Source organism: Zalophus californianus, chromosome 10 (genome assembly GCF_009762305.2).
Source record: "Zalophus californianus isolate mZalCal1 chromosome 10, mZalCal1.pri.v2, whole genome shotgun sequence".
In the NCBI taxonomy this organism is placed as follows: Eukaryota; Metazoa; Chordata; class Mammalia; order Carnivora; family Otariidae; genus Zalophus; species Zalophus californianus.
The window spans coordinates 52,051,965-52,076,921 of NC_045604.1; the positions used below are offsets into that span (position 1 = coordinate 52,051,965).

Here is a 24,957-nt window from a genome sequence, read left to right on the forward strand (position 1 = left end):
CTTGTAACGTGCCAAGGCACTTCTCCCTGCGGGCCTCAATTTACCTATCTATAAAAGGGGAAGAATAACCTCTGTCACTTACTTGAAAGCTTCTGTGGGAGAGTCATGTTTATGACAGGGCTTGGAAGAGAAGAAAATGGAGGTGATGCATACACAGAGGCCATTATTAGATGCTGATTAACCCACAGCCTCCACAAATCATTAACCTTCGTTCAACAAAGGCTGCTCTATCCCAGGTGTGAAGTACTTCCAGGGAGGGTGGGGTGGGGGTGGGGCTGGGGCTGGGATCGCTCTAAAAACAAGCACAAGCCACCAACGCTCCTAGACTCACAATCCAGCCGCCTCCGTCGGTGTCCATGTCACAGTACACCTGCAGGGGCCGGCTGGTGTCACCATGCAAGTAGATGGTGTACAGACCACTGGCGACATTGCTGTTCTGCTGAACTTGACTGCAGTCTGAAGGGTGTGGAAAACGCGCACCAACTAGGAGTCAAGCAGAGAGATGGTGTTGTTAGGAGAAGGGCAAGGAAGAAGGAGGGGGGCTATTTAAGATAATTTATTTTGTTTTAACCTCCTACTACGTTGCTTCTTCCAACTCTTCACTAAGATCTTATTTTTCTCATGCACCCGCTCTCATCAAACCCTTCAAATGTACTAGAAATCACCTCCTGCCCTAAGTCCCACAAAATAACATTCTGTTCTGCTCCCCCTTTAGTCTTTCTACCATGAGATGGATTTCATCTGAACCCATAACCATATTTCTATTGCCCCATTTCCAGAGAAATCCATCACTCTGTCCACTCGCTCCTCCTTGGACACCTCTTCTGAGCTCTCCGACGCTTGTCCTCTACCATGTTCTCGTTCAGAGTGCAGGGGTCCACATTACCTGTGGAAAGGGTGGTAGACACATTCCTGCTCCGGCGATCACCCTTAAAGGCGACCAAGGAGACAGGGTAGGTGATGCCCTGCTCAAGGCCTCGCAATTCAAGCCTCTCATCCCCTCTTCCAAGCTGTACCTCCTACCAAACAAAGGAGACAAGAGACAGGAGACAGTCAGTGTGTCATCCCCCATGCCCAAGGTGTCAACAGCATTCCCTGGTGCTAGTGACAGGAGTTCTCTGAGAAGACAATGTTTGGTTTCTTTGAGGGCTTGGTGGCCCCCAGAGTCCCGGTGGGTCCCAGCAGCTTCCCTGGAGGGTGGTGCCATGGAGACTCAGCCCTGCTGGGAGCCCTCACAGAGAGCCAGTACCAGGTCCTGCCCCTGGGCGAGCACCCTCCAGGTCTCCTGGCCAACTCGGCCTCCAGACGTATGCCAGGACACCAACTACAGCCACCAAGGCTGGCGACCCTGGGCTGACAAGCTAATAAGGGGGAAAAAAGTGACCGCTGATATCTGTGAGGCGGGGCCATAGTTGGCCTTTCAACACTTCCTTCTGAACCTATCTTATTCCCTCTGTGAAGAGAGGGCTAACTTCCCTTGAAGGGCTATTGTAAGTAATCATTGAGATCATGAATAAATCAAAGTGCCCTTCCTTTTCCCCTTCCTCCCTCTTTCTTGCCAAGAAGAAAGAAGAATTTTCCATCAGAACAAGTTACCAAATTTGCTGGTCCTCAGATTCCAGGTGGGAGGTATAACTCTTGAAGTCAGGGTTAATTGATTCATTCGATAAATATTTACTAAGTGCCCCTCGTGTGCCAGGTTCTAAGCACTTTAGATACAGTGATAGTAACACAGACAAAAAGCCCCTGTCCTCATTGGGCTAGCATGAATTGGGAAAGACAAACAATAAACACAATAACATGGGACAGATGTGTGGCCAGTGAATACACAGGGGTCAGCTAGGGACAGACATACAAGTGAGTCCTGTGAAATGAGACCACATGTAGGATGATGTCGACAAATAACCCTGCGTAGCACCTTCCCTTACCACAGCAGATGATCACTAAGGATCAACTCATTTCTCAGCAGGTCACCATCATACCAGCAATCGAGCTGGTGGGCCCAAGTCAGGTGCTTCATATGGAGGGGGGCCATGGGCACCAAGAGAACAAACAAGAAGTTTCCAGTACCTTAACAGTGCCATCGGGGAACTGGTAGGTGAGAATGTAGCCGTCGATCTGAGCAGAGGGGGCTGTCCAGGTCAGCACCCCTCCGGACTGGGTTACAGCAGATGGATGAAGGTTTCTGGGAGGGTCAATGTCTGTATATAAAGTCAAGTAATTATGATTACTAAGTAGTATTGTAACCGGGGCAAGATAATTTTTGACGTGTTAACGTATTTCTCCCTACTTCTCCTCCCATTTCTTTTCCACCCTTCCAGCAAGTAGCAGTCTCTGCTCTTCCTTGCCACCAGCTCCTTATGACCTCTGTTTCCAAAAGCACCCACCTACTGAGGACAAGGGGATTAAGGAAGTTGGGGGTTGGGTGGGTGGCAGACAGAGTGAATCTGTGCTCCCTCACCCACCCCCCACACAGATTCTCCAAGAGTGGTGGGTATAAGCAATCTAGATTAGCAGATGGGTTCTCAGGGATGGCGGGGCTCCCAAGGTGCCGTGGGATGCTGAGACAGTGCAGATCTGAGAAGGCCCTGTGCGCAGAAACCAGGGGCTCAGCAAACACCTACCTGGAAAGATGACCGAACCCCTGGATGCCCACCTCCCCCTGCCCGGCAACTGAGAAACTAACCAAGACGTTACATACAGCCCGGGGGAGGGAGCATGACCCTAAATTTACTGAGATTCTGACCAACAAGCAGAATGTGATAAACATTAAGTTGGCATAGAAATATAAAGTTCTATCTCTTACATCACGAAATATGTGGTCTTAGATGCTTACCCTGTACAGAAAGCCTGGGAAAGCAGGGGGGTGCTTGTGTGAAGGAGAGAAAGAGAAAGGGAACAAGAGGTGGAGGGAAAGCAGAGCCTTTCCTCTGACTCTGAACACGGGGCTGTGTACGTGCACACGGGAGACCAGGGAAACTCAGTCTCAGCAAAAATTCCAGTCAACACCATATTAATTGGTCAGATGGCTCATTTTTTTAAACCAAATAAGATACTGAATGAAAATTTCCATTTTGAAAAATCATCACAGAAGATGATTTTAATTTAGAGGTTCCCAAAAAAGATGTCTCGAGGCTATTTTCTCCCCAGTAGCATTTCAGCTGAGAACGGAATTGCGATATTTTAATAGAAATCAGGCAGCTGTTGTTTTGAATTAGGATGTTTTGACAAATTTTGAGTTTCGGTAATATCAGCTTGGTCTGACTCTCTAAAGTGTAACATCTGGTACGGATTTTATTCTTTCCACCACTGCAAAACTGAATTTCCTGCTTTCAGAAATTAAAGCAAAAACCTTAACTATTTAAGTATCTTAAGCTGGTCTCTGCTACTTCTCTGCCCACCAATCCCCTGGTTACAGGCTTGAGAGGTCTGTCTTGGTTACTACCACATTTCTGTGAGGCAAAAAGATGGTAATACAGTCATCTTTAAAAATGGCAAGAGTGAAGCAAAGAGAAGATAATGAAGGAACAGAGGAAGAAAGGAACAAGGGAGACAGAGAGAGGGAGGGAAAGAGAGACTGGTTGTCTCTGGAGAACCTCAACTGGGCATTACGGAGTTTTTTCTTTCTATATACTTTTGTTTAGTTTGAAAATTTTTACTGTAAGTATACTTTACTTTTTTTTATTTAAAAACCCCACTCTGCGGGAAGCCTGCTTCTCCCTCTCCCGCTCCCCCTGCTTGTGTTCCCTCTCTCGCTGTGTCTCTCTCGGTCAAGTAAATAAATAAAATCTTTAAAAAAAAAATAAAAATAAAAACCCCTGCTATTTGTAACTGATCAAGAAATTCAAGGCACCTCTAAGTCCAGGGGCCACACACGGTGTACCGGCCACAGAGGGGAAGGCCAGGCCTTGCCCAGACTGTCCACAGAGGCTTGAGGATGTCAGAGAGGGTCCAGTGACCTTCCCAGGTCCCAGTGAGGGAGATGGAGACAGAAGGGCTTCCTTGCCTCTCTCTCTTCTCCGAACTGGAGCTGAGGCCAAGCAGGTTCGAACACCCAAGCAGAGAGCCTGAGAGCTGAGCGGGGTGGACAGTGAGGGAGGCTACGTTTGCACAAGCCCCTGGAAGAGCCGCACGGGTTTACTTTCACTCTGTCTCCTCTACACTCTTCTTAAGCAGAGCAGTCTCGCCCACATAGTACCTCAGAAGGGGAAAGAGGGAACCCCTCTGAGGAATGGCCTCAGGCAAAAGAGCTGCCCTCCCTGCCCCTCTCCGCACCCCCAGGGATGGAGGAAGACTGTCCTGATGGATGTACACAGTTCCTTGTCCCAGGCCCTTACAGTACCTGTCAGGGCCTTGGTGTCAGCCTTCTCGCTCTCCCGGGCCCCCTTCTGGGCCCACACCTGGACCGTGTACTCCACGCCTGGCCTCAGGCCCATCAGGATGGCGCTGCTCTGCTCCTTCCCCACGGACACCTCCCTGGTGTCCCCATCAGCAGAGGTGTAGCGCACCATGTACTTGTCGATGACGGCTTGCACCGGGTCCCAGGAGATGGTGGCTGTGTCCTCTGTCACCCGGTTGGTCACCAGGTTTTGGGGGCTGTCAATTTCTTTTTGAAAAGGAAAGGTCAAATTTTAGAGCTAAAGGAGGCCATCCCACCACCCCACCACCAGGAGCCCTCCATTCAAGTTATCTTTAATAATGATATAATTCTACTGAACACAGGAGTGAAAGGCCCCTGGTTTCCATTTTGCAGGGAAACAAACCATTGGATATTACAACTGGGAGGAATTAGATCTTCTGCAAGTTCATCGATATGGAAATTTTCTGTCTCTCTAGTTTCCACAGAAGTAACAAAAAAAGTCTCCTGCGCAACAAGATAAGCCACCTCAATGGCTGTCGAAACGACCTCTTCATTATCTCCATGGTATCTGGTTTATTTTGTTCACAGAATCTTAGAGCTGAGAAGTTAGATCTTCCAAACTTCTTGTCTTTTATCAAAGGGGAGCATGGAGGCCCAGAGAAATGAAAAGTCTTGCCCAAGATCCTGCTGTTTTCTTGTGTTAAAACCCAAATGAGCCCGTCTTTGCTCTGAGTTGTGAAGCCTCCCGTCTTCTGAAGGACGTGTCTCCTTTTCATCTGCACTCTCCCCGGCACCCCTGGTCTCTCCTTCTCTACTGTCATCATTCCCAGACTACAAGCTCTAGGACCTCCTGCCCCTCTGCACCCCTTAGCTGACAGACTTCTCAAGAGAACAGGGTTCACCTTCACTTCACTCCTCCCCTCCAATTCACTCCTCGATTCAATGAAGTTTGGCACTTTTCCATAGCACGCCAGTAAAACCCCTAGAATACGGCACCCCCAACTTCGCCAAATCCGACAGACACTAGCCATCCTCACCTTACTGGACTTTTGAGCAGCATTTGGCAGAGCTGATCCCCTCCCTCTGTCTTAAAACTCTCTCAGCTCTTAACTTCCATGACCACACCCTCCCCTGGTTTTCTCCTAATGGCCTGACCCTTCCTTGGTCTCCTCTGTCAGCAACCTGGAAATGTTGGAGCACCGGAGGCTCCCCCTTTTCCTCTCTCTACACTCCTCCCTTAGTGACCTCATCCATGTCCATGGCTTTGAATACCAACCAATGCTCTCTGCTTCCCAACATGGGAGCCCCCCGACTTGCACCTACAACCGCCTATCCACCACAGTGCCTCGCATGTACTGGACACTCGACCGCTATTTGTGGGATCAATAAGTAAATCATTCAATCAACCAAGGAATCTCACAAGTTTCTCCAGTTTAAATGTCTAAAAGTCTTCACCTTCCTCCCTGAGCCTATTTATCTCTCAGTCTCCCCTCTCAGACAATGCTGCCCCAACCCTTCCATGTTGCTCCCCCTCTTTCCCAATGGCCTTTGCCCCCTCTCTCCCGGATTTTACACTGGACTCTTCACTAACCCTCCTCATGCTACTCCTGTCATGTCCTCCGTGGATCCTCCTCACTGTGGCCCGAACAACCTTTTTTAAACAAACATCACATCATGTTGCTCTTCTTCTGATAAATGTAACACGCTCCCTCTCGCAGGCGCCATGTGGTCCTGTTTGAGTGACCCTGCCTCCTTCCCACCTCACCCCATGCCACTTCCCTCTCTCCCGCTCTGTGCTCCAGCCACACCAGCCCCCCTCACAGTTCTGCTGCCATCTTAGCCGTGCCTCAGGGGCCGTCACGCACACCCTTCCCTCTGCCACAAATGGCGGGTTTTTCCCACTATCCATTCTCCCCTTCTTCCATGAGCATATTGTCCAATGGATCTCTCTGTAATGATGGTAATATTGTGTAGTGTCCAATACGGTAGCCATTAACCAATGTGGCTATTGACCGCTTGAAATGCACAACTTTGAAAATCATTTAATTACTTCTAATTCGTTAACATTTAAGGAGTCCCATGCAGCCAGTGGCCACTCTGTTGGATGTGACAGTAGAACAGAAGTGTTGGCTGGGCACGTCATCATCCCGCTAAAGACTTCATTTCCCCAGCCTCTCCTGTCGTGAGGTCTGGCACTGTGTCTTGGATCTGGCCAGTGGAACGGGAAAAGAAGCGAAGAACGTGTGCAATGTTCCAGCCCTGCCCTTCCCTTTCCACTGCTGGAATGAGGGTGGAGGATGACTTTAGAGATGGAGGCAACTCCCTAGGGATGACCGAACAGCATTACAGAAGGAGCCTGGCTCTCTCGTGCCATGGAACTACCGTACCAGCCTGGCCCACCTGTCCTCTGACCATCCCACAAGACAAGAATAAACTTCTTTCTTGTGTAAGCAAGTGCTATGTGGATGTTCCTGTCAATGTGGATCTTAACTATTACTCATTCTATCCCTTCTAAGAAACATCCCTACCCTGTTATTCTTTATACCTGCACCATGTTCATCTCCTTCATAGAACTGACCATAGTTTACAGTTATAGTTTGTTTGCTTGTTGATTGTCTATCTTTCCCACCGGACTTTAAGAGAGCAGGAATCATATTTGTTTTTGCCACTGTATCCCAGTCCTGGCCTTTAGAAGATGCTCATCAAAACTTAACTGTGTGTTGAAATGAACACAGAGCTGCAACCTGCCAAGGTAACACTTGCTCCTCTAAACTACACACCACTATTAAGTCAAACCTACGTAAAACAGCCTGTCAGAAAACAATTCCCTAACCCACGGTTTTTCACTGAGAGGCAGAGCGGTTAAAGCCGCACAGGCTTGGGGAAAGGGTTTTAAGACCATCACAGGACTGCTCAGTACTGAGTCCATGACTACACTTTGATTTTTTTAGGTGAATGAAGTTTTTTACAGCAAACTTTCCTAACACAGTTCCTGGTCACAGACCCCAAAAGCAGCAGTGGTATAATTCAGCAATAGGTCAGCCCACGGTGATGACCTGAGTTTCTTTTCTCCTCCCTCCTGTTACCTGTCGGGGCCTTGGTGTCGGCCTTCTTGCTCTCCCGGGTCCCCTTCTGGGCCCACACCTGGACCGTGTACTCCACACCTGGCCTCAGGTCCGTCAGGATGGCGCTGCTCTGCTCCTTCCCCACGGGAACCTCCCTGGTGTCCCCATTGGCAGAGGTGTAACGCACCATGTACTTGTCAATGACAGCTTGCACTGGGTCCCAGGAGACGGTGGCCGTGTTCTCTGTCACCTGGTTGGTCACCAGGTTTTTGGGGCTGTCAATATCTAGAAGGAAAAGTACTGCTCAACATACACTATTAATAGGCCTCAGAGTACAGAATCTCAGGGTCATTTTGCTTGGGGTGAGATCCTTTCATGTTTTGTGGTTCCTCCCTCACCTATGCTCTAACTGCTTAATTGAGATGCATCTTCTCTCCCCAGACAGACTTTGACTCCCCAAGAAGAAAGCACAGTAGACCAAAAGCTACAAATCTACACTATTACCTCCACTAAGAGTTTAATAATAAAACAAGTCTCATTATTTACTTAGTAAGCGAATGTCAAACTCCCACTAGGTACAAGGCATGGTGTTAGGTAGCACGCAGGGCCCAGTTGAAGACACAGTCCATGCTCACAAGCAGTAATAATTTTGCTTCTAGCATCTTGTCAACGAAGACCTCTGATTGCATACAAGATGATTCTAATAGCCAGATGCAAATGTCAGCTCCTAGAGGCAGAGGGCTACCTCCTATCCCCTCAGGGTTCCCACAGCCTCATAGAGAACAGAGCACATGGTAAATGTTCAACGTACCTTGTTAAATGAATCAGCCAATTAAAAACCAGTTTTAAAAAATAATACAGTATAAGTTAAAAAAAAAAAGAAAAGAAAAAGAAGATAGTAGGAAGGGAAAAATGAAGATGGGGAAATTGGAGGGGGAGATGAACCATGAGAGACTATGGACTCTGAGAAACAAACTGAGGGTTCTAGAGGGGAGGGGGGTGGGGGGATGGGTTAGCCTGGTGATGGGTATTAAGGAGGGCACATTCTGCATGGAGCACTGGGTGTTATGCACAAACAATGAATCATGGAACACTACCTCAAAAACTAATGATGGAATGCATGGTGATTAACATAACATAATAAAATAAAATTTAAAAAAACAGTTTGAATATGCTTTACATACTGTAGATACACTTATAATGCTGGTTAGCTGGTTAAATCACTAGAGAAATATGGGCATACAACTCTTTCACAAACAAACCAGAACATAAAAGTTATCCTTACCCTTTAAACCAGAATTACCATGATTCACTCACGCTAAAGCACCCCACGTATATCTACTGGCTCTGGTAGATGTAAAGTCAATTTTTCAAAGCTGAATTTTCAACATGTTATTATTAACAACATTTGATTTTGATTTTCTGTCCCCACTCAAAACACAATAAGAGACCCTTAATACTGTCCACAATGAAATATTCATGCACTCAGAGGAGGAGGCGCTGGACATGACCATGGCAAAACTGTAGCTTGGAAATGCCACTTGGACCTAACTTGTAAGGAAACGAGTTAAAGGGAGGTAAGGGACAGTGTGTGCAGTCTCTTATGAAGGACACCATCCTGCCCTTTCATTGATCATCTAGTCTGCCAGTGTCAAAGCAAGAAAACAAATTGGACCAGCCATAGGCTTAGGTTTACATTCTCAAAGAACAATGCTCCCTTACCTGTCGGGGCCTTGGTGTCGGCCTTCTTGCCCTCTCGGGCCCCCTTCTGGGCCCACACCTGGACCGTGTACTCCACGCCTGGCCTCAGGCCCATCAGGACGGTGCTGTTCTGCTCCTTCCCCACGGACACCTCCCTGGTGTCCCCATCAGCAGGGCTGTAGCGCACCATGTACCTGTCGATGACAGCTTGCACCGGGTCCCAGGAGATGGTGGCCGTGTCCTCTGTCACCTGGTTGGTCACCAGGTTTTGGGGGCTATCAATTTCTTTTAAAAAAATATTTGGAAAAGCCTAAGCTTTGAAGCCATGAAGAGATACCCACCACCCCATCACTGTCATGTTCATCTTCTAGGACTCTCTCTGCACAAGGCAATGATCTTCCCATCCAGAGTCTGTTGGGAGTCAAGGGAGAAAGTAACCCCTGGCTCCCAATTTCAAAAGACTACTCATTGCAAACTTAACATATTTTCTTGGCTTTCAGCTCCCTGGAATGTGGGAGAAATGACATCTTCTTAGCAACATTATGGCACATCAAAACAATCACTAAACATCTGCCACGATGTTCAGGTACCCAGTTTTTCATTTTCTCAAGGGCTACTTCAGGGGCAATCATTTTAAAAGCATTATCACCAGCATTGCAATGGTCAGGGCCTATAACATCTTTGCTGAGTCTGCTGAAAACATGGCCACTGCACAACTTTACTTCTCCCTTCTAGTGGGTTGAATGGTTTTGTGAGCAGCTCATCACTATCAGGCAGAGTGATGGCTACCAGCTATGAGCCCACTGAGATCACTAGTAGAACTCACTGTCTTTTTTGATCTTTAGGACTTTCTTTACAAAGTCTCTCATCCCAGACCACATCTTAGGTACCATGCACACTCAAATCCACATGCTCAAAATTCAATTCCAATTGACCATCTTTCTCTTGTTACCTGTTGGGGCCTTGGTGTCGGCCTTCTTGCTCTCCCGGGCCCCCTTCTGGGCCCACACCTGGACCGTGTACTCCACACCTGGCCTCAGGCCCGTCAGGACGGTGCTGTTCTGCTCCTTCCCCACGGACACCTCCCTGGTGTCCCCATCAGCAGAGGTGTAGCGCACCATGTACCTGTCGATGACAGCTTGCACCGGGTCCCAGGAGATGGTGGCCGTGTCCTCTGTCACCTGGTCGGTCACCAGGTTTTGGGGGCTGTCAATTTCTTTTAAAAAAAATATTTGGAAAAGCCTAAGCTTTGAAGCCATGAAGAGATACCCACCACCCCATCACTGTCATGTTCATTTTCTAGGACTCTCTCTGCACAAGGCAATGGTCTCCCCATCCAGAGTCTGCTGGGAGTCAAGGGAGAAAGTAACCCCTGGCTCCCAATTTCAAAAGACTACTCATTGCAAACTTAACATATTTTCTTGGCTTTCAGCTCCCTGGAATGTGGGAGAAATGACATCTTCTTAGCAACATTATGGCACATCAAAACAATCACTAAACATCTGCCACAATGTTCAGGTACCCAGTTTTTCATTTTCTCAAGGGCTACTTCAGGGGCAATCATTCTAAAAGCATTATCACCAGCATTGCAATGGTCAGGGCCTATAACATCTTTGCTGAGTCTGCTGAAAACATGGCCACTGCACAACTTTACTTCTCCCTTTTAGTGGGTTGAGTGGTTTTGTGAGCAGCTCATCACTATCAGGTAGAGTGATGGCTACCAGCTATGAGCCCACTGAGATCACTAGTAGAACTCACTGTCTTTTTTGATCTTTAGGACTTTCTTTACAAAGTCTCTCATCCCAGACCACATCTTAGGTACCATGCACACTCAAATCCACATGCTCAAAATTCAATTCCAATTGACCATCTTTCTCTTGTTACCTGTTGGGGCCTTGGTGTCAGCCTTCTTGCTCTCCCGGGCCCCCTTCTGGGCCCACACCTGGACCGTGTACTCCACACCTGGCCTCAGGCCTGTCAGGACGGTGCTGTTCTGCTCCTTCCCCACGGACACCTCCCTGGTGTCCCCATCAGCAGAGGTGTAGCGCACCATGTACCTGTCGATGACAGCTTGCACCGGGTCCCAGGAGATGGTGGCCGTGTCCTCTGTCACCTGGTCGGTCACCAGGTTTTGGGGGCTGTCAATTTCTTTTAAAAGAAATATTTGGAAAAGCCTAAGCTTTGAAGCCATGAAGAGATACCCACCACCCCATCACTGTCATGTTCATCTTCTAGGACTCTCTCTGCACAAGGCAATGGTCTCCCCATCCAGAGTCTGCTGGGAGTCAAGGGAGAAAGTAACCCCTGGCTCCCAATTTCAAAAGACTACTCATTGCAAACTTAACATATTTTCTTGGCTTTCAGCTCCCTGGAATGTGGAAGAAATGACATCTTCTTAGCAACATTATGGCACATCAAAACAATCATTAAACATCTGTCACGATGTTCAGGGTACCCAATCTATCGTTTTCTCAAGGGCTACCTCATGGGCAATCATTCTAAAAGCATTATCACCAGCATTGCAATGGTCAGGGCCTATAACATCTTTGCTGAGTCTGCTGAAAACATGGCCACTGCACAACTTTACTTCTCCCTTCTAGTGGGTTGAGTGGTTTCGGGAGCAGCTCATTACTATCAGGCAGATTGATGGTTACCAGTTATGAGCCCACTGAGATCACTAGTAGAACTCACTGTCTTTTTTGATCTTTAGGACTTTCTTTACAAAGTCTCTCATCCCAGACCACATCTTAGGTACCATGCACACTCAAATCCACATGCTCAAAATTCAATTCCGATTGACCATCTTTCTCTTGTTACCTGTTGGAGCTTTCATGTTGGCCTTCTTGCTCTCCCGGGCCCCCTTCTGGGCCCACACCTGAACCTTGTACTCCACACCTGGCCTCAGGCCCGTCAGGATGGCGCTGCTCTGCTCCTTCCCCACAGGAACCTCCCTGGTGTCTCCATCAGCAGAGGTGTAGCGTACTATGTACTTGTCGATAACAGCCTGCACAGAATTCCAGGAAATGGTGGCTGTGTCCTCTGTCACCCGGTCAGTCACCAGATTTGTTGGGCTGTCAATGTCTGAAAGGAAAGTTAAAGTGTACTATTAACAAGCACCAAAGAGTTAGACCATGTTGCTTAGAGGGAGGCAGTTTCCTGTTCTTATGTTTTTCCCATCTCTTATGTCAGTTTTCAGTTGTTTCATGGACGTAGACCTTCTCTCCATGGCTGGACTCTTGGATCCTCAAGGAGGCAGCACAGGACAGTAGAATGAGCACTAGATCCAGAGTCTGAAGAACGAGGTTCTGTTCCAGCCCAGAGATGCAGAGCAGAGGGGCAGGAAAAGCCCAGAGCAGAGCCAACAGACCAGGGATCTAGGCCCAGCTCTGTTATCAGCCAGCTGTGGCTCTGGACAGTTAGCTCTGTTGCCTCTAGCTGAGCCTCAGTTCTTTCTTTGTACAATGTGGGCCTTGCTATCTAGATATTAAGGTACCATAATATTCCATGAATATTCCACAAATCTGACTCCATGAATCATCAGCTAATTTCATGACTTATAAAAATTATTCACTTCTCTGTACTTGCGGTTTCTGAACTATAAAATGGGGATATTGATCCCTGAGCTACCCACCTCACCAAATGCCTCTGAGGACCAAGTAAATGAGGAATACAACCCTCATTTGTTGCTGGTGTGTATATAAAATAACGCCACCACTCTGGAAACAATTTAGCCATTGCTGAAAAGTTTAAACATAGAGTTACCATGTGACCCAGCAATTCCCCTCCTGGGTATAAACCTCAAATAACTGAAAACACGTCCACACAAAAATCTGTACACAAATGCTCATAGTATCCCTATTCACAATAGCCAAAAAGTGGAAACAATCCAAAAGCTCATCAGTGACAAATGGATAAACACAATGTGTTACATCCATACAAAGGAATATTATTTGGCAAGAAAATAAAGTACTGACACATGCTACAACATGGATGAACCTTGAAAATATTATGTATAGTGAATAAAGCCAGTCATGAAAGGCCACAGGTTGTATGGATACATTTATATGAAATGTCCAAAATAAGGAACTCTATAGAGACAGAAAGTAATAGTTTCCTAGGGCTGGGGGAGGTTAGGATGGGGAGTGACTGCTAATGGGCAAGGAGTTTCTTTTCAGAGTAAGGAAAACCTTCTGAATTAGATACTAGTGATATACTAGTGATAGTTGCATAACTGTAAATATACTAAAAACCACTGAATTATATGCTTTAAAAGACTACATTTTATGGAAAATAAATTATATCTCAATAAATCTGTTCTTTAAAAAATGAGAAGGGGCACCTGGGTGGCTCAGTTGGTTAAGTGTCCAACTCTTGATTTTGGCTCAGGTTCTGATCTCAGGTTTGTGAGATGGAGCCCCGCATCAGGCTCCGTGCTAAGCATGGCGTCTACTTGAGATTCTTTCCCTCTCCCTCTGTCCCTCCCCACCACCTCTCTCTCTAAAATAAATAAAATCTTTTTTAAAAATGAGTAAAGTGAGATGAAAGAGCTTTAAAAATTATAAACTAATACAGTATGTAAGTGCAACCTTAGGATTTTCAGAATGGAGCACACAGTGTTCCCAAGAGGACTTATCCACTAAGAAAACAATAACCCTTCCTTGTCCCAAAGAGATCAGAGCAAAAACCATTTCCCTAAAGTATTAGGCTCACAGATGCTAACATATATGGTTTCTTCCTATCTTTTCCTTTTCAAAAAGAAACATTTCAATGATTGAACACAAATCAGAGGAATGGTGAGTAGATGGGACCAATCACCATTTATCTTTCTAAGACCAAAGTATGAGGCCAAGGGTGAGCTCCTTAGTTTGAGATCATGTGTAAAAGGGAGATGAAGGATGGTGTGTGCAGTCTCTTATGAAGAGACACAATCCTGCCCTTTCATAGATCATCTAGTCTGCCAGTGTCAAAGCAAGAAAACAAAACTTGACCAGCCATAGGCTTAGGTTTTACATTCTCAAAGAACAATGCTCCATTACCTGTCGGGGCCTTAGTGTCAGCCTTCTTGCTCTCCTGGGCCCCCTTCTGGGCCCACACCTGGACAGTGTACTCCATGCCTGGCCTCAGGCCCGTCAGGACAGTGCTGCTCTTCTCCTTCCCCACGGGAACCTCCCTGGTGTCTCCATCAGCAGAGGTGTAGCGCACCATGTATTTGTCAATGACAGCTTGCACTGGGTCCCACGAGATGGTGGCCGTGTTCTCTGTCACCCGGTCAGTCACCAAATTTGTTGGGCTGTCAATGTCTGAAAGGAAAGTTAAAGTGCACGATTAACAAGCACCAAAGAGTTAGACCATGCCGCATGGAGGGAAGCAGTTTCCTGTTCTTATGTTTTTCCCATCTCTTATGTCAGTTTTCAGTTGTTTCATTGACGTAGATCTTCTCTCCATGGTTGGACTCTTGGATCCTCAAGGAGGCAGCACAGGACAGTAGAATGAGCACTAGATGCAGAGTCAGAAAATCTATGGCCCTGCACATCTCAGCTGCCTCTGGCTGGGCCTCAGCCTCATCATCTATAATCCTGGGGTTGAGGTTGCACAGACTTTAAAGTTCCTTTGAGTGCCAATGTTCCATACACACATCTAATTTCATATATTACTAATTTGTTTCATGACCTTGGGTAAGTCACTTCACTTCTCTACATTTATAAAATAGTTTTAATAGCTATTGTACATATCTTCCTGAGTGGCTCTGAAAACCAAGACAAAAAATATCATGTAAAAAGGGGCCTTGAAAATATTGAATATTAGTGTCCATAGAAAAAAAAAGTCAGAGCAAGATAATATTAGTGTATATCCTGGATACTTGCCATATTGAGTTAATAATAATATGCCCTTTATGACAATTCTTGGCACAGACTAGATGCCCAATGACCATAAGCTATTATTAATGATATCACCTTGTTGATATTTTATGAATGAAGAAAATTATGCTCCTCCATATTATGCACGCAGAAGGTATTCAAAAATGGAGTCACCAAGAAAATAATAGCATGTCTTTGTTCCAAATAGTTCATTGCAAAAGTCATTCCCCTAAAGTCCTTGCTTCTAGGTTCTGTCACAGATGTGCAATGATATGATCAAGCAGGACTCTCTTACCCTGGTTTGGGCTGTGAACCCAAGAAAACTGGTATCTACATTCCAACCTGAGAGCCCACAGCCAAGGCAGGACCAACAGTCTTGTGACCCTTGGCTGACTACCATCTCCAGACTATGAAAGAGGTTGGAGGGACACCTGTGTGGCTCAGTTGGTTAAGCATCTGCCTTCGGCTCAGGTCATGATCCCAAGGTCCTGGGATGGAGTCCCGAATCGGGATCCTTGCTTAGCAGGGAGCCTGCTTCTCCCTCTGCCTGCCACTCCCCCTGCCTGTGCTCACTCTCCCTCTCTGGGAAATAAATAAATAAAATCTTAAAAAAAAAAAAAAAAGAGGTTCAAGAGGCCAAAGAGATGGGACTTCAAGAGTGGATTTCTTTGAGATGTGGTATATATACACAATGGAATATTATGCAGCCATCAAAAGGAATGAGATCTTGCCATTTGCAACGACGTGGATGGAACTGGAGGGTGTTATGCTGATTGAAATAAGTCAATCAGAGAAAGAACATGTATCATATGACCTCACTGATATGAGGAATTCTTAATCTCAGGAAACAAACTGAAGGTTGCTGGAGTGGTGGGGGGTGGGAGGGATGTGGTGGCTGGGTGATAGACATTGGGTAGGGTATGTGCTATGGTGAGCGCTGTGAATTGTGCAAGACTGTTGAATCACAAATCTGTACCTCTGAAACAAATAATGCAATATATGTTAAGAAAAAAAAAAGAAGAAGATAGCAGGAGGGGAAGAATGAAGGGGAGTAAGTCAGAGGGGGAGACGAACCATGAGAGGATGGACTCTGAAAAATAAACTGAGGGTTCTAGAGGGGGCGTGGGGGGATGGGTTAGCCTGGTGACGGGTATTAAAGAGGGCACGTTCTGCGTGGAGCACTGGGTGTTATGCACAAACAATGAATCATGGAACACTACATCAAAAACTAATGATGTAATGTATGGTGATTAACATAACAATAAAAAATTTAAAGTAAAAAAAAAAAGAGTGGATTTCTTTGGGCAGAATTACACTGTGAGCTTAATGGGTGAGATCCTAACCTCGAATAAGCACTTGCAATGGGATCCCTTACAGAGCTGGTTACACATACCCTGGAGTAAGTGTTCTCAACCAGGAATGACTGGCAAGGTCTCAAGACCAACGTGGTTGTCACAATTCAGTGTAAGATGGGGAGGCTCCTGCTGTCTAATGGGTAGAGGCCAGGAATCCTGCTAAACAGCCTACGGTACACAAGACCGACCCTGGCAATAAAGAATTATCCAGCCAAAAATTTCAATAGTGTCAAGGTTGAGAAACTCTGCCCATGGCTTGGGAAACACCGTGGGCTGGTGTCTGGTGGCTGGTGAAATGGGCCTAAAATACCTAAGAGGCAAGAAAACGGCTGTTTGCTCTGATGCAGAATGATTGGAGGCTGCAGCATTGCAAAAGGACCGTATATCCAGTTGAATGGACAAAAGGTGCATGCTGTTCCCTGTGGACCCAAGGAAAGGAAGGAAAGGCCCACTTGGGATGGTTTTAGAAGCTGTCCAAGAGGCTCACCCAGACGGAGGAGGTGACCCCCACCAGAAGGGCACTGGAGTGTACCCACATGTGCAGATGGAAGAAAGGGAGTGGGTGACCAGCAGGAGAGATGCATCTGCCAACAGGATCACTACGATGAAAGACTGGAGTGTAGGAGGGTGGCTGAAGAACATGCAGAAGTGCTCCATGAGGGAAAACGTTAGCTTTAACCCCCGCCAGGCCTGGGGCAGCTGTGACTGTTACCATCAAGTAAGACTCCTTACTTCTCCTCCTCCTGACCCCCTGCCCTCTCTCCAAGCTGTGTCAAACATACACGAGTCAGAAATCCCAGTTATCATCCTGGAAGGAGGGGGCCTGAAGTACCAGAAGGGAAATACTAGAGAAGCTAGAGCACGTCTCCTTCCCAGGGCAGGCAGTTAGCCTGCCAACGGCCCAAGTGGATGGTGGGGAGAAGCTTTAACTTTAAATGAAGTATGGATAATTACTAAAATGATACATGTTGGGGACTAAAAGTGATCAGTTATTTGCTTATTTTTAGCTAATAAAACATTTTATTATTTCTGCCTAAAACAGTCATCCAAAGGGTGGAAAGAAAGAACAAGCTCCACAGAAAGGGTTTGAACAAGTAAGGAGGGAAAACAAAGCAGGTTTGGGATCACAGTCAGGCTCCCTCCACAGGACGGGCTCTTGGGCTTTCCATCACATTTATTCCTTATCAGGGGAAGCATTTAGTGGTTTAAAAACACAGAAGATGCACAAGCAGACAACAAAGGATTACGAGTAATAATATCAATCTTTAAAGACCAAAGTTTGAAGACAAGATGAACTATGCATTCTAAGCGAAGCTATGAAGTCAAACTAAGGGGTACACAGTGGACTCTGCAAGGACACCAACCTACAGTTCTAGAAAACCTCCCTTTCTGCCACGGTCACAGAAGGAAAACCAACTAAAACAGACCAAGAGTTCAGGAGTGACACAGTGACGATGCATGCTCCCTTACCTGTCGGGGCCTTAGTGTCAGCCTTCTTGCTCTCCCGGGCCCCCTTCTGGGCCCACACCTGGACCGTGTACTCCACACCTGGCCTCAGGCCCATCAGGATGGCACTGCTCTGCTCCTTCCCCACGGACACCTCCCTGGTGTCCCCATCAGCAGAGGTGTAGCGCACCATGTACTTGTCGATGACAGCTTGCACCGGGTCCCAGGAGATGGTGGCCGTGTCCTCTGTCACCTGGTCGGTCACCAGGTTTTGGGGGCTGTCAATTTCTTTAAAAAAAAATATTTGGAAAAGCCTAAGCTTTGAAGCCATGAAGAGATACCCACCACCCCATCACTGTCATGTTCATCTTCTAGGACTCTCTCTGCACAAGGCAATGGTCTCCCCATCCAGAGTCTGCTGGGAGTCAAGGGAGAAAGTAACCCCTGGCTCCCAATTTCAAAAGACTACTCATTGCAAACTTAACATATTTTCTTGGCTTTCAGCTCCCTGGAATGTGGAAGAAATGACATCTTCTTAGCAACATTATGGCACATCAAAACAATCACTAAACATCTGCCACAATGTTCAGGTACCCAGTTTTTCATTTTCTCAAGGGCTACTTCAGGGGCAATCATTCTAAAAGCATTATCACCAGCATTGCAATGGTCAGGGCCTATAACATCTTTGCTGAGTCTGCTGAAAACATGGCCACTGCACAACTTTACTTCTCCCTTTTAGTGGGTTGAGTGGTTTTGTGAGCAGCTCATCACTATCAGGCAGAGTGATGGCTACCAGCTATGAGCCCACTGAGATCACTAGTAGAACTCACTGTCTTTTTTGATCTTTAGGACTTTCTTTACAAAGTCTCTCATCCCAGACCACATCTTAGGTACCATGCACACTCAAATCCACATGCTCAAAATTCAATTCCAATTGACCATCTTTCTCTTGTTACCTGTTGGGGCCTTGGTGTCGGCCTTCTTGCTCTCCCGGGCCCCCTTCTGGGCCCACACCTGGACCGTGTACTCCACACCTGGCCTCAGGCCTGTCAGGACGGTGCTGTTCTGCTCCTTCCCCACGGACACCTCCCTGGTGTCCCCATCAGCAGAGGTGTAGCGCACCATGTACCTGTCGATGACAGCTTGCACCGGGTCCCAGGAGATGGTGGCCGTGTCCTCTGTCACCCGGTTGGTCACCAGGTTTTGGGGGCTGTCAATTTCTTTTAAAAAATATTTGGAAAAGCCTAAGCTTTGAAGCCATGAAGAGATACCCACCATCCCATCACTGTCATGTTCATCTTCTAGGACTCTCTCTGCACAAGGCAATGGTCTTCCCATCCAGAGTCTGCTGGGAGTCAAGGGAGAAAGTAACCCCTGGCTCCCAATTTCAAAAGACTACTCATTGCAAACTTAACATATTTTCTTGGCTTTCAGCTCCCTGGAATGTGGGAGAAATCATATCTTCCTAGCAACATTATGGCACATCAAAACAATCATTAAACATCTGCCACAATGTTCAGGTACCCAATTTATCGTTTTCTCAAGGGCTACTTCAGGGGCAATCATTCTAAAAGCATTATCACCAGCATTGCAATGGTCAGGGCCTATAACATCTGCTGAGTCTGCTGAAAACATGGCCACTGCACAACTTTACTTCTTCCTTCTAGTGGGTTGAATGGTTTTGTGAGCAGCTCATCACTATCAGGCAGAGTGATGGCTACCAGCTATGAGCCCACTGAGATCACTAGTAGAACTCACCGTCTTTTTTGATCTTTAGGACTTTCTTTACAAAGTCTCTCATCTCAGATCATATCTTTCGTACCATGCACACTCAAATCCACATGCTCAAAATTCAATTCTGATTGACCACCTTTCTCTTGTTACCTGTCGGGGCCTTAGTGTCGGCCTTCTTGCTCTCCCGGGCTCCCTTCTGGGCCCACACCTGGACTGTGTACTCCATGCCTGGCCTCAGGCCCGTCAGGACGGTGCTGTTCTGCTCCTTCCCCACGGACACCTCCCTGGTGTCCCCATCAGCAGAGGTGTAGTGTACCATGTATTTGTCAATGACAGCTTGCACCGGGTCCCAGGAGACGGTGGCCGTGTCCTCTGTCACCCGGTCGGCGGCCAGGTTTGTTGGGCTGTCAATTTCTTTAAGAGAGATGAAAGAATGTAGCATTTACTAACTCTCTAGTTCCTGAAAGACCAGCACATACACAGACAAAATGATGATCTCGGCAAATTTCAGAGTCTGTTCTATGCCAGTGATTGGGATAACTTAAGGGTTTAATTAAGCAAACGATCTGAAATTCCAAGAATGAGCTAACAGCATTTAATGAGATGTAGGGTCTTCAGACAAAGCGAAAATAATCTCAGCTCTATAAATTTTACCCAAAAGTAGCCTTTGGATTTGGTCTTCATATGCAAATTTCTCCTTTACCCTAGATTTATACAATATACTCTTTCAGTTCCTGACTCCTTGTACCTGAAAGCAATTATACTTCAATAAATCTCTACATCAGCTCTAATATTTTCTTTGGGAAGAAAAATATCCTGAAGTAGAGAGCTGTCAGTTCTTTCCACATAAAACATTATGTCTGCGGCCAGAGAACTAGAAGACTTAAACTGATGGTATTTGAGGTCTGCGCGGATAAAAATAATCTTACCTGCAGAATCTGTCTGGGTTTCTATGCAGTTAAATTGGGTTGGAATCTGGGTTCCACTGTTCCCTACTTGCTACCTTGGGCAGACTGTAAACCTTAACTCTTGGTCCCCTCACCTCCAGGAAGGAGGAAAGAGCAGTACCTACCTCACAGGTTAGGGCAAATCACAAGTGAGATATTCATATGGTAAATGCTTAAATATAAGCTCTTTGTTATTACAAGTGCCATTTGAGGCATGAAATACCCCTTTCTCCTTAAAACGTGAACCCCTCGAGTCGGAAATCCAAGTAGCGGTGGTGCATGACTAACATGCCTTTACATTCCTGTTTCAAAAACCACGTCCTCAAATGTCTGAGCTTTCTGTGACAGCAACTGCATTTCCAACCTATGCACCATTGCTGGACATCACAGCCAGGCCAGGTGGGCGGAACACACAGCCAAGGGAGACAGCTCGCCTGGGGGAGCACAGAGTTCCGAAAGCGCTAGGGACAAGGGACATAGAAAGCGCTAGGGACAAGGGACATAGAAGGAGGAGTTTCGCTCTGGGATTCTCATCTTTCACTATTCCACTCTCATAGACCCAGCCACCATCAACACCACTTAAGATTATTAAGATAACTGCATGTTAAGATAAGACAGAAAAAAAAAACCCTGCCCTATTCTTATACCCTACACCTTTGCATATGCTGCTCCCACGGCTAATGCCCACCCAAGGGTCTAGACTCTACTCTCTTGTCACCTCCTCCTACAGCCTGCCATGACCCCCTCTCCCATCCCAGTCTGTGTTAAGCACCCTTTTTTCTGGTTCCCACAGTTTCCAGGGACACTTGTTGACTCTGGAAATAACATAACTCACTGCACTTTATCTTTTTTCCTTGTCTTCTCTACCCACACAGGTGCGAATGCCATGGGCACGGACTATGTCTTTCATCTCGGTACCCGCAGAGCCTAGCTCTGTGCCTGACAGCACCAGCAACACCATATCCCAGTGGCCCCCAGTAATGTGGGGTGCTAACTCACACCACCCCTACCTGACAGAGGGGAAGACTCTTCTCTATTCCAACTGCTACCATCTTAAAAAGACTGACCCACGTGCTTCCTTTTCACAACACTCAAAATCCTACTAAATGGAAAGCCTTGTGTAATATAACCCAGGAGGTGGCAATCTACAGCCCATGGGCCAAATCTGACCCGCTGCCTTCTTTTATAAGGTTTTATTGAACACAGTCCTACTGGTTCATTTACATATTATCTGTGGCTGTTTTCGCATCTCAATGGCAGACCTGAATAGTTGCAACAAGGACTACAGGGCTGGAAAGCTGAAAATATGCACTCTCTGGCCCCTCACAGAAAGTGCTGACCCTGCCTTTAAACCAATCTAGATCTCACAATCCTTACTGGCAGCTTCTCCTTCCCCTGGAGGAGATGAGGCCTACCCTGACCCAGGAAGCTCCAAGCCGTGAAATCCATCAAGGGCTGAATGCTGATTAACATTTGCTATGGACTGAATGTTTGTGTGTCCCACCTCCCCCAACTCCTATGTTGGAGCCCTAACTCCCAATTTGATGGTATTTGGAGGTGAGACCTTTGGGAGATAATTAGGTTTGATGAGGTCATGAGGGTAGGTCTCCCATGATGGCATCCATGCCTAATAAGAGACGTGAGCTTCCTCTCTCCACCACATAAGGGTGTAGGAGGAAGGTGGCCACCTAAAAGCCAGGAAGAGGGCTCTCACCAGGAACCAAATCAGCCAGCACTCAGATCATGGGGCTTTCCAGCCTCCAGAATTGTGAGAACTAAATTTCTTTTGTTGAAGGCCCTCAGTCTATGGTATTCTGTTAGAGCAGCCCGAGCTGACTGAGACACCTTGTAAGAAATAATCATGACTGTCACCTACATAGCACTTGGCTGGGTGTTGGGCACTTCCATGAATTAACTCATGTAACCCTCCCAATAACCCTATGAAGCAAATACTCATATAACCTCTTTTATAGACTGAGGAACAGAGGCGAAGTGACTTACCCAAAGCCACTCCACCAGTAAACGGCAGAGCTGGGATTAAAACGTGGACAGTCAAGCTTCTGAAACCACATTCCTAACTTAGTATCGGCTTCTCTAAGCGTCTCTATACTAACTGACTGTCCAGAACAGAGACCGATCTATAAGTGAATCCTTTTCTATGATTTCCTGTCAAGTGTCTGGAACCTCAAGTGGGCTCTGGGATGAGATTGCTCTGAATTCAGGGACAGGAGCAGACGAAGCTTTAAGCATAAACAATGTCTGGGATGTGCCCCCCCTGCCGTCTCAGGACATCTACAAGCCCAAGCTGAGCAGAACAGCTAGGTGAAGTCTGGGGACGGACCCTTCTGGTTTCTGGAAGCTTCGAGGCAGAATCAGTACATTTGATGACTGTTGACTCAGGATGCAGACCATTTCCGTGGTCTGAAAGAGAGTTTCTGATTATAAGCCAAGTGCCTGTACAGCCTCTGCAAATGGAGATAAGCATTCAAATTCACTGTCAGCCAAATGTTTTGAGTTTTAACGTCCAAAAAAATGAAAATTAGGAAGTGTTACTCTGCTCTGAGAGAGTTGCACATGGAATTCTAACCCAAATAAGTATGACTTTCTGTGTAAAATAAAAAGGCCGGTTTCTTTTGTTCAAGGTTAAAATGGGAAAAATCATAATTGTGAAATTTTAAATTGCTTTTGCAACCCCCTTCCCCACCTCTGCAAGCAGAAGAGCTGATGTTGGGTGGACATTGGCCTCCTGATTCACGAATCCGCCTTCTCCCTGCCATGAGGAAACCCGTTTAGGCTCCCATCCCTCCGTTACCTGTGAGGGCACTGGTGTCGGCCTTCTTGCTTTCCTGGTTGCCCCTCTCGGCCCACACGTAGACTTTGTACGCCTCTCCTGGCTTTAGGCCCATCAGGACGGTGCTGCTCTGCTCCCTGGGGACCGCTGTGTCCTTTGTGTCCCCATCAGCAGAGGTGTAGCGTACCACGTACTTATCTATGACAGCCTGGACGGGGACCCAGGAGACCACTGCTGTGTCTTCTGTCACTCGATCAGTGACCACGTTGGTTGGGCTATCAATTTCTTCATGAAAATATGAGAAAGAAAAATTAGAGAAAGACATTTGGTTGGTCAAGATCACAGCGGCTTCAAGCTCTAGTTCATCCAGGTGACCTAGTTCTACAGTGCACACAATGCAAGACGGTCTCTCCGTCCTCTGTGACAGGTGGACAACTGGCCTCTGCTTGAATCCTCGGCTGAGGAACCACCCCCACCCCGAGGGATCAAACAATCCCTTCCATTTTGAGACCGCTGAGCATGCTAGACATTAGTTCCCACAAATGTAGCCACTTGAAGTGGAAGTCCTTCCAGAGTCACATAGAATACACCTCATGCTCTTCTGGGAGACCCTCCAGCAGGTGTTCAAGAATAGTTACCACTCTCCTTCCTAATTCTCCTATGATCAAAACACCTTCACCTCTCCAACCATGCACTTGCAAGTTACTAGTTTTTACATTGTTAGATCATATCCTGCCATACCGTATAGTATCATATTATACTTCCAAATTGTAGTTTCTAGAACTGGCACATTTAGATTGGCCCCCTTTCTTTCCCTGATCAGGGAAAAAATCCCCAAAACTCAGTCCATTCATTCAGCAATTCGCTGAGCATTCATTCCATGCCAGGGAATATAATGGCATTCAGGAGTCACTGATGAACAAAACCACCAGAAATCCCTGCCTATGCAAGACTGATGTTCTAGAAGGACCAACCCAGAACAACATGTCCTCTGTGTCCTGGACACCATGCTCCTCAATAACCTATCCTCAGACCACAGCCTCAGAAAATCCCTATGCTTTTTCACACGTGTCCCTGTTAACCCAGGGGTTCTCGACCTTTGTCAACACTGGGCACCTACTAGCTATCACCTACAGAGAGTTCATTTCAGAAGGTCTCAGATATGTGCTGGCATCTCTGCTAAAAAAAAAAAAAAATGCAAACTCAGCAGGTGATTCTGATGTACATCAAGGGTTGAGAACCTCCACGTTAAACCACATCTTTCCTACTTCAGCATACAAAATATATTTCCTGAACCCAATGTTTATTCTTGTTATATTTTATCTTATGGACTTCAATCATAATTTAGTCCTTCACTTAACATGCTGATTTTCCTTTCTAGCTTATCATTTACAAACCTAATAAGTAAGCCATCTGAGCTCGGCAGCCATCAAGGTCACAGACGAACGTGCCTCACAGAACAAAGCTGAGGCATGCCCTGAGAACCCTGCCTACGTGCAGATCTATATCCTTTTGGGTAAAGACACACAAAACAGCTCCTTACTCTCAGAAATTCAAGCAGTTTTGCTTCTCACCATCCTGTTCTAGTTCTCCTGGCCCAGGATTCTCCAGCAGAGAAGAAACGACTTTACATAGCTGCGTTTTTTTCACATCGACTAGAATCACCTTCCTGGAGCACAATGGCAGTATCTTATGTGTGT

General features: G+C 46.5%; 2 protein-coding genes across 4 annotated transcripts in view; one reads left to right on the top strand and one right to left on the bottom strand.

Annotated features, from left to right (window-relative positions):
* The window catches only part of KIAA0040 (KIAA0040 ortholog), a 62,812-nt gene extending 56,046 nt beyond the window's left edge, over positions 1-6,766 (top strand). For all 3 annotated transcript variants that reach the window (XR_003522998.2, XR_003523001.2, XR_003523003.2), the window contains 2 exons: positions 4,754-4,924; positions 6,433-6,766. The gene's annotated coding sequence lies outside the window, so the exon portion shown is untranslated. The remainder of the gene's footprint in view (positions 1-4,753; positions 4,925-6,432) is intronic.
* The window catches only part of TNN (tenascin N), a 52,835-nt gene that overhangs the window by 12,970 nt on the left and 14,908 nt on the right, over positions 1-24,957 (bottom strand). Inside the window, exons 6-14 of the mRNA XM_027611028.2 lie at positions 23,279-23,542; positions 18,742-19,005; positions 17,810-18,073; positions 14,163-14,426; positions 11,011-11,274; positions 10,079-10,342; positions 2,071-2,201; positions 887-1,019; positions 332-483 (exon numbers count right to left, since the gene is read on the bottom strand). Of these exons, the coding sequence (XP_027466829.2) occupies positions 332-483; positions 887-1,019; positions 2,071-2,201; positions 10,079-10,342; positions 11,011-11,274; positions 14,163-14,426; positions 17,810-18,073; positions 18,742-19,005; positions 23,279-23,542 (2,000 nt within the window). The remainder of the gene's footprint in view (positions 1-331; positions 484-886; positions 1,020-2,070; positions 2,202-10,078; positions 10,343-11,010; positions 11,275-14,162; positions 14,427-17,809; positions 18,074-18,741; positions 19,006-23,278; positions 23,543-24,957) is intronic.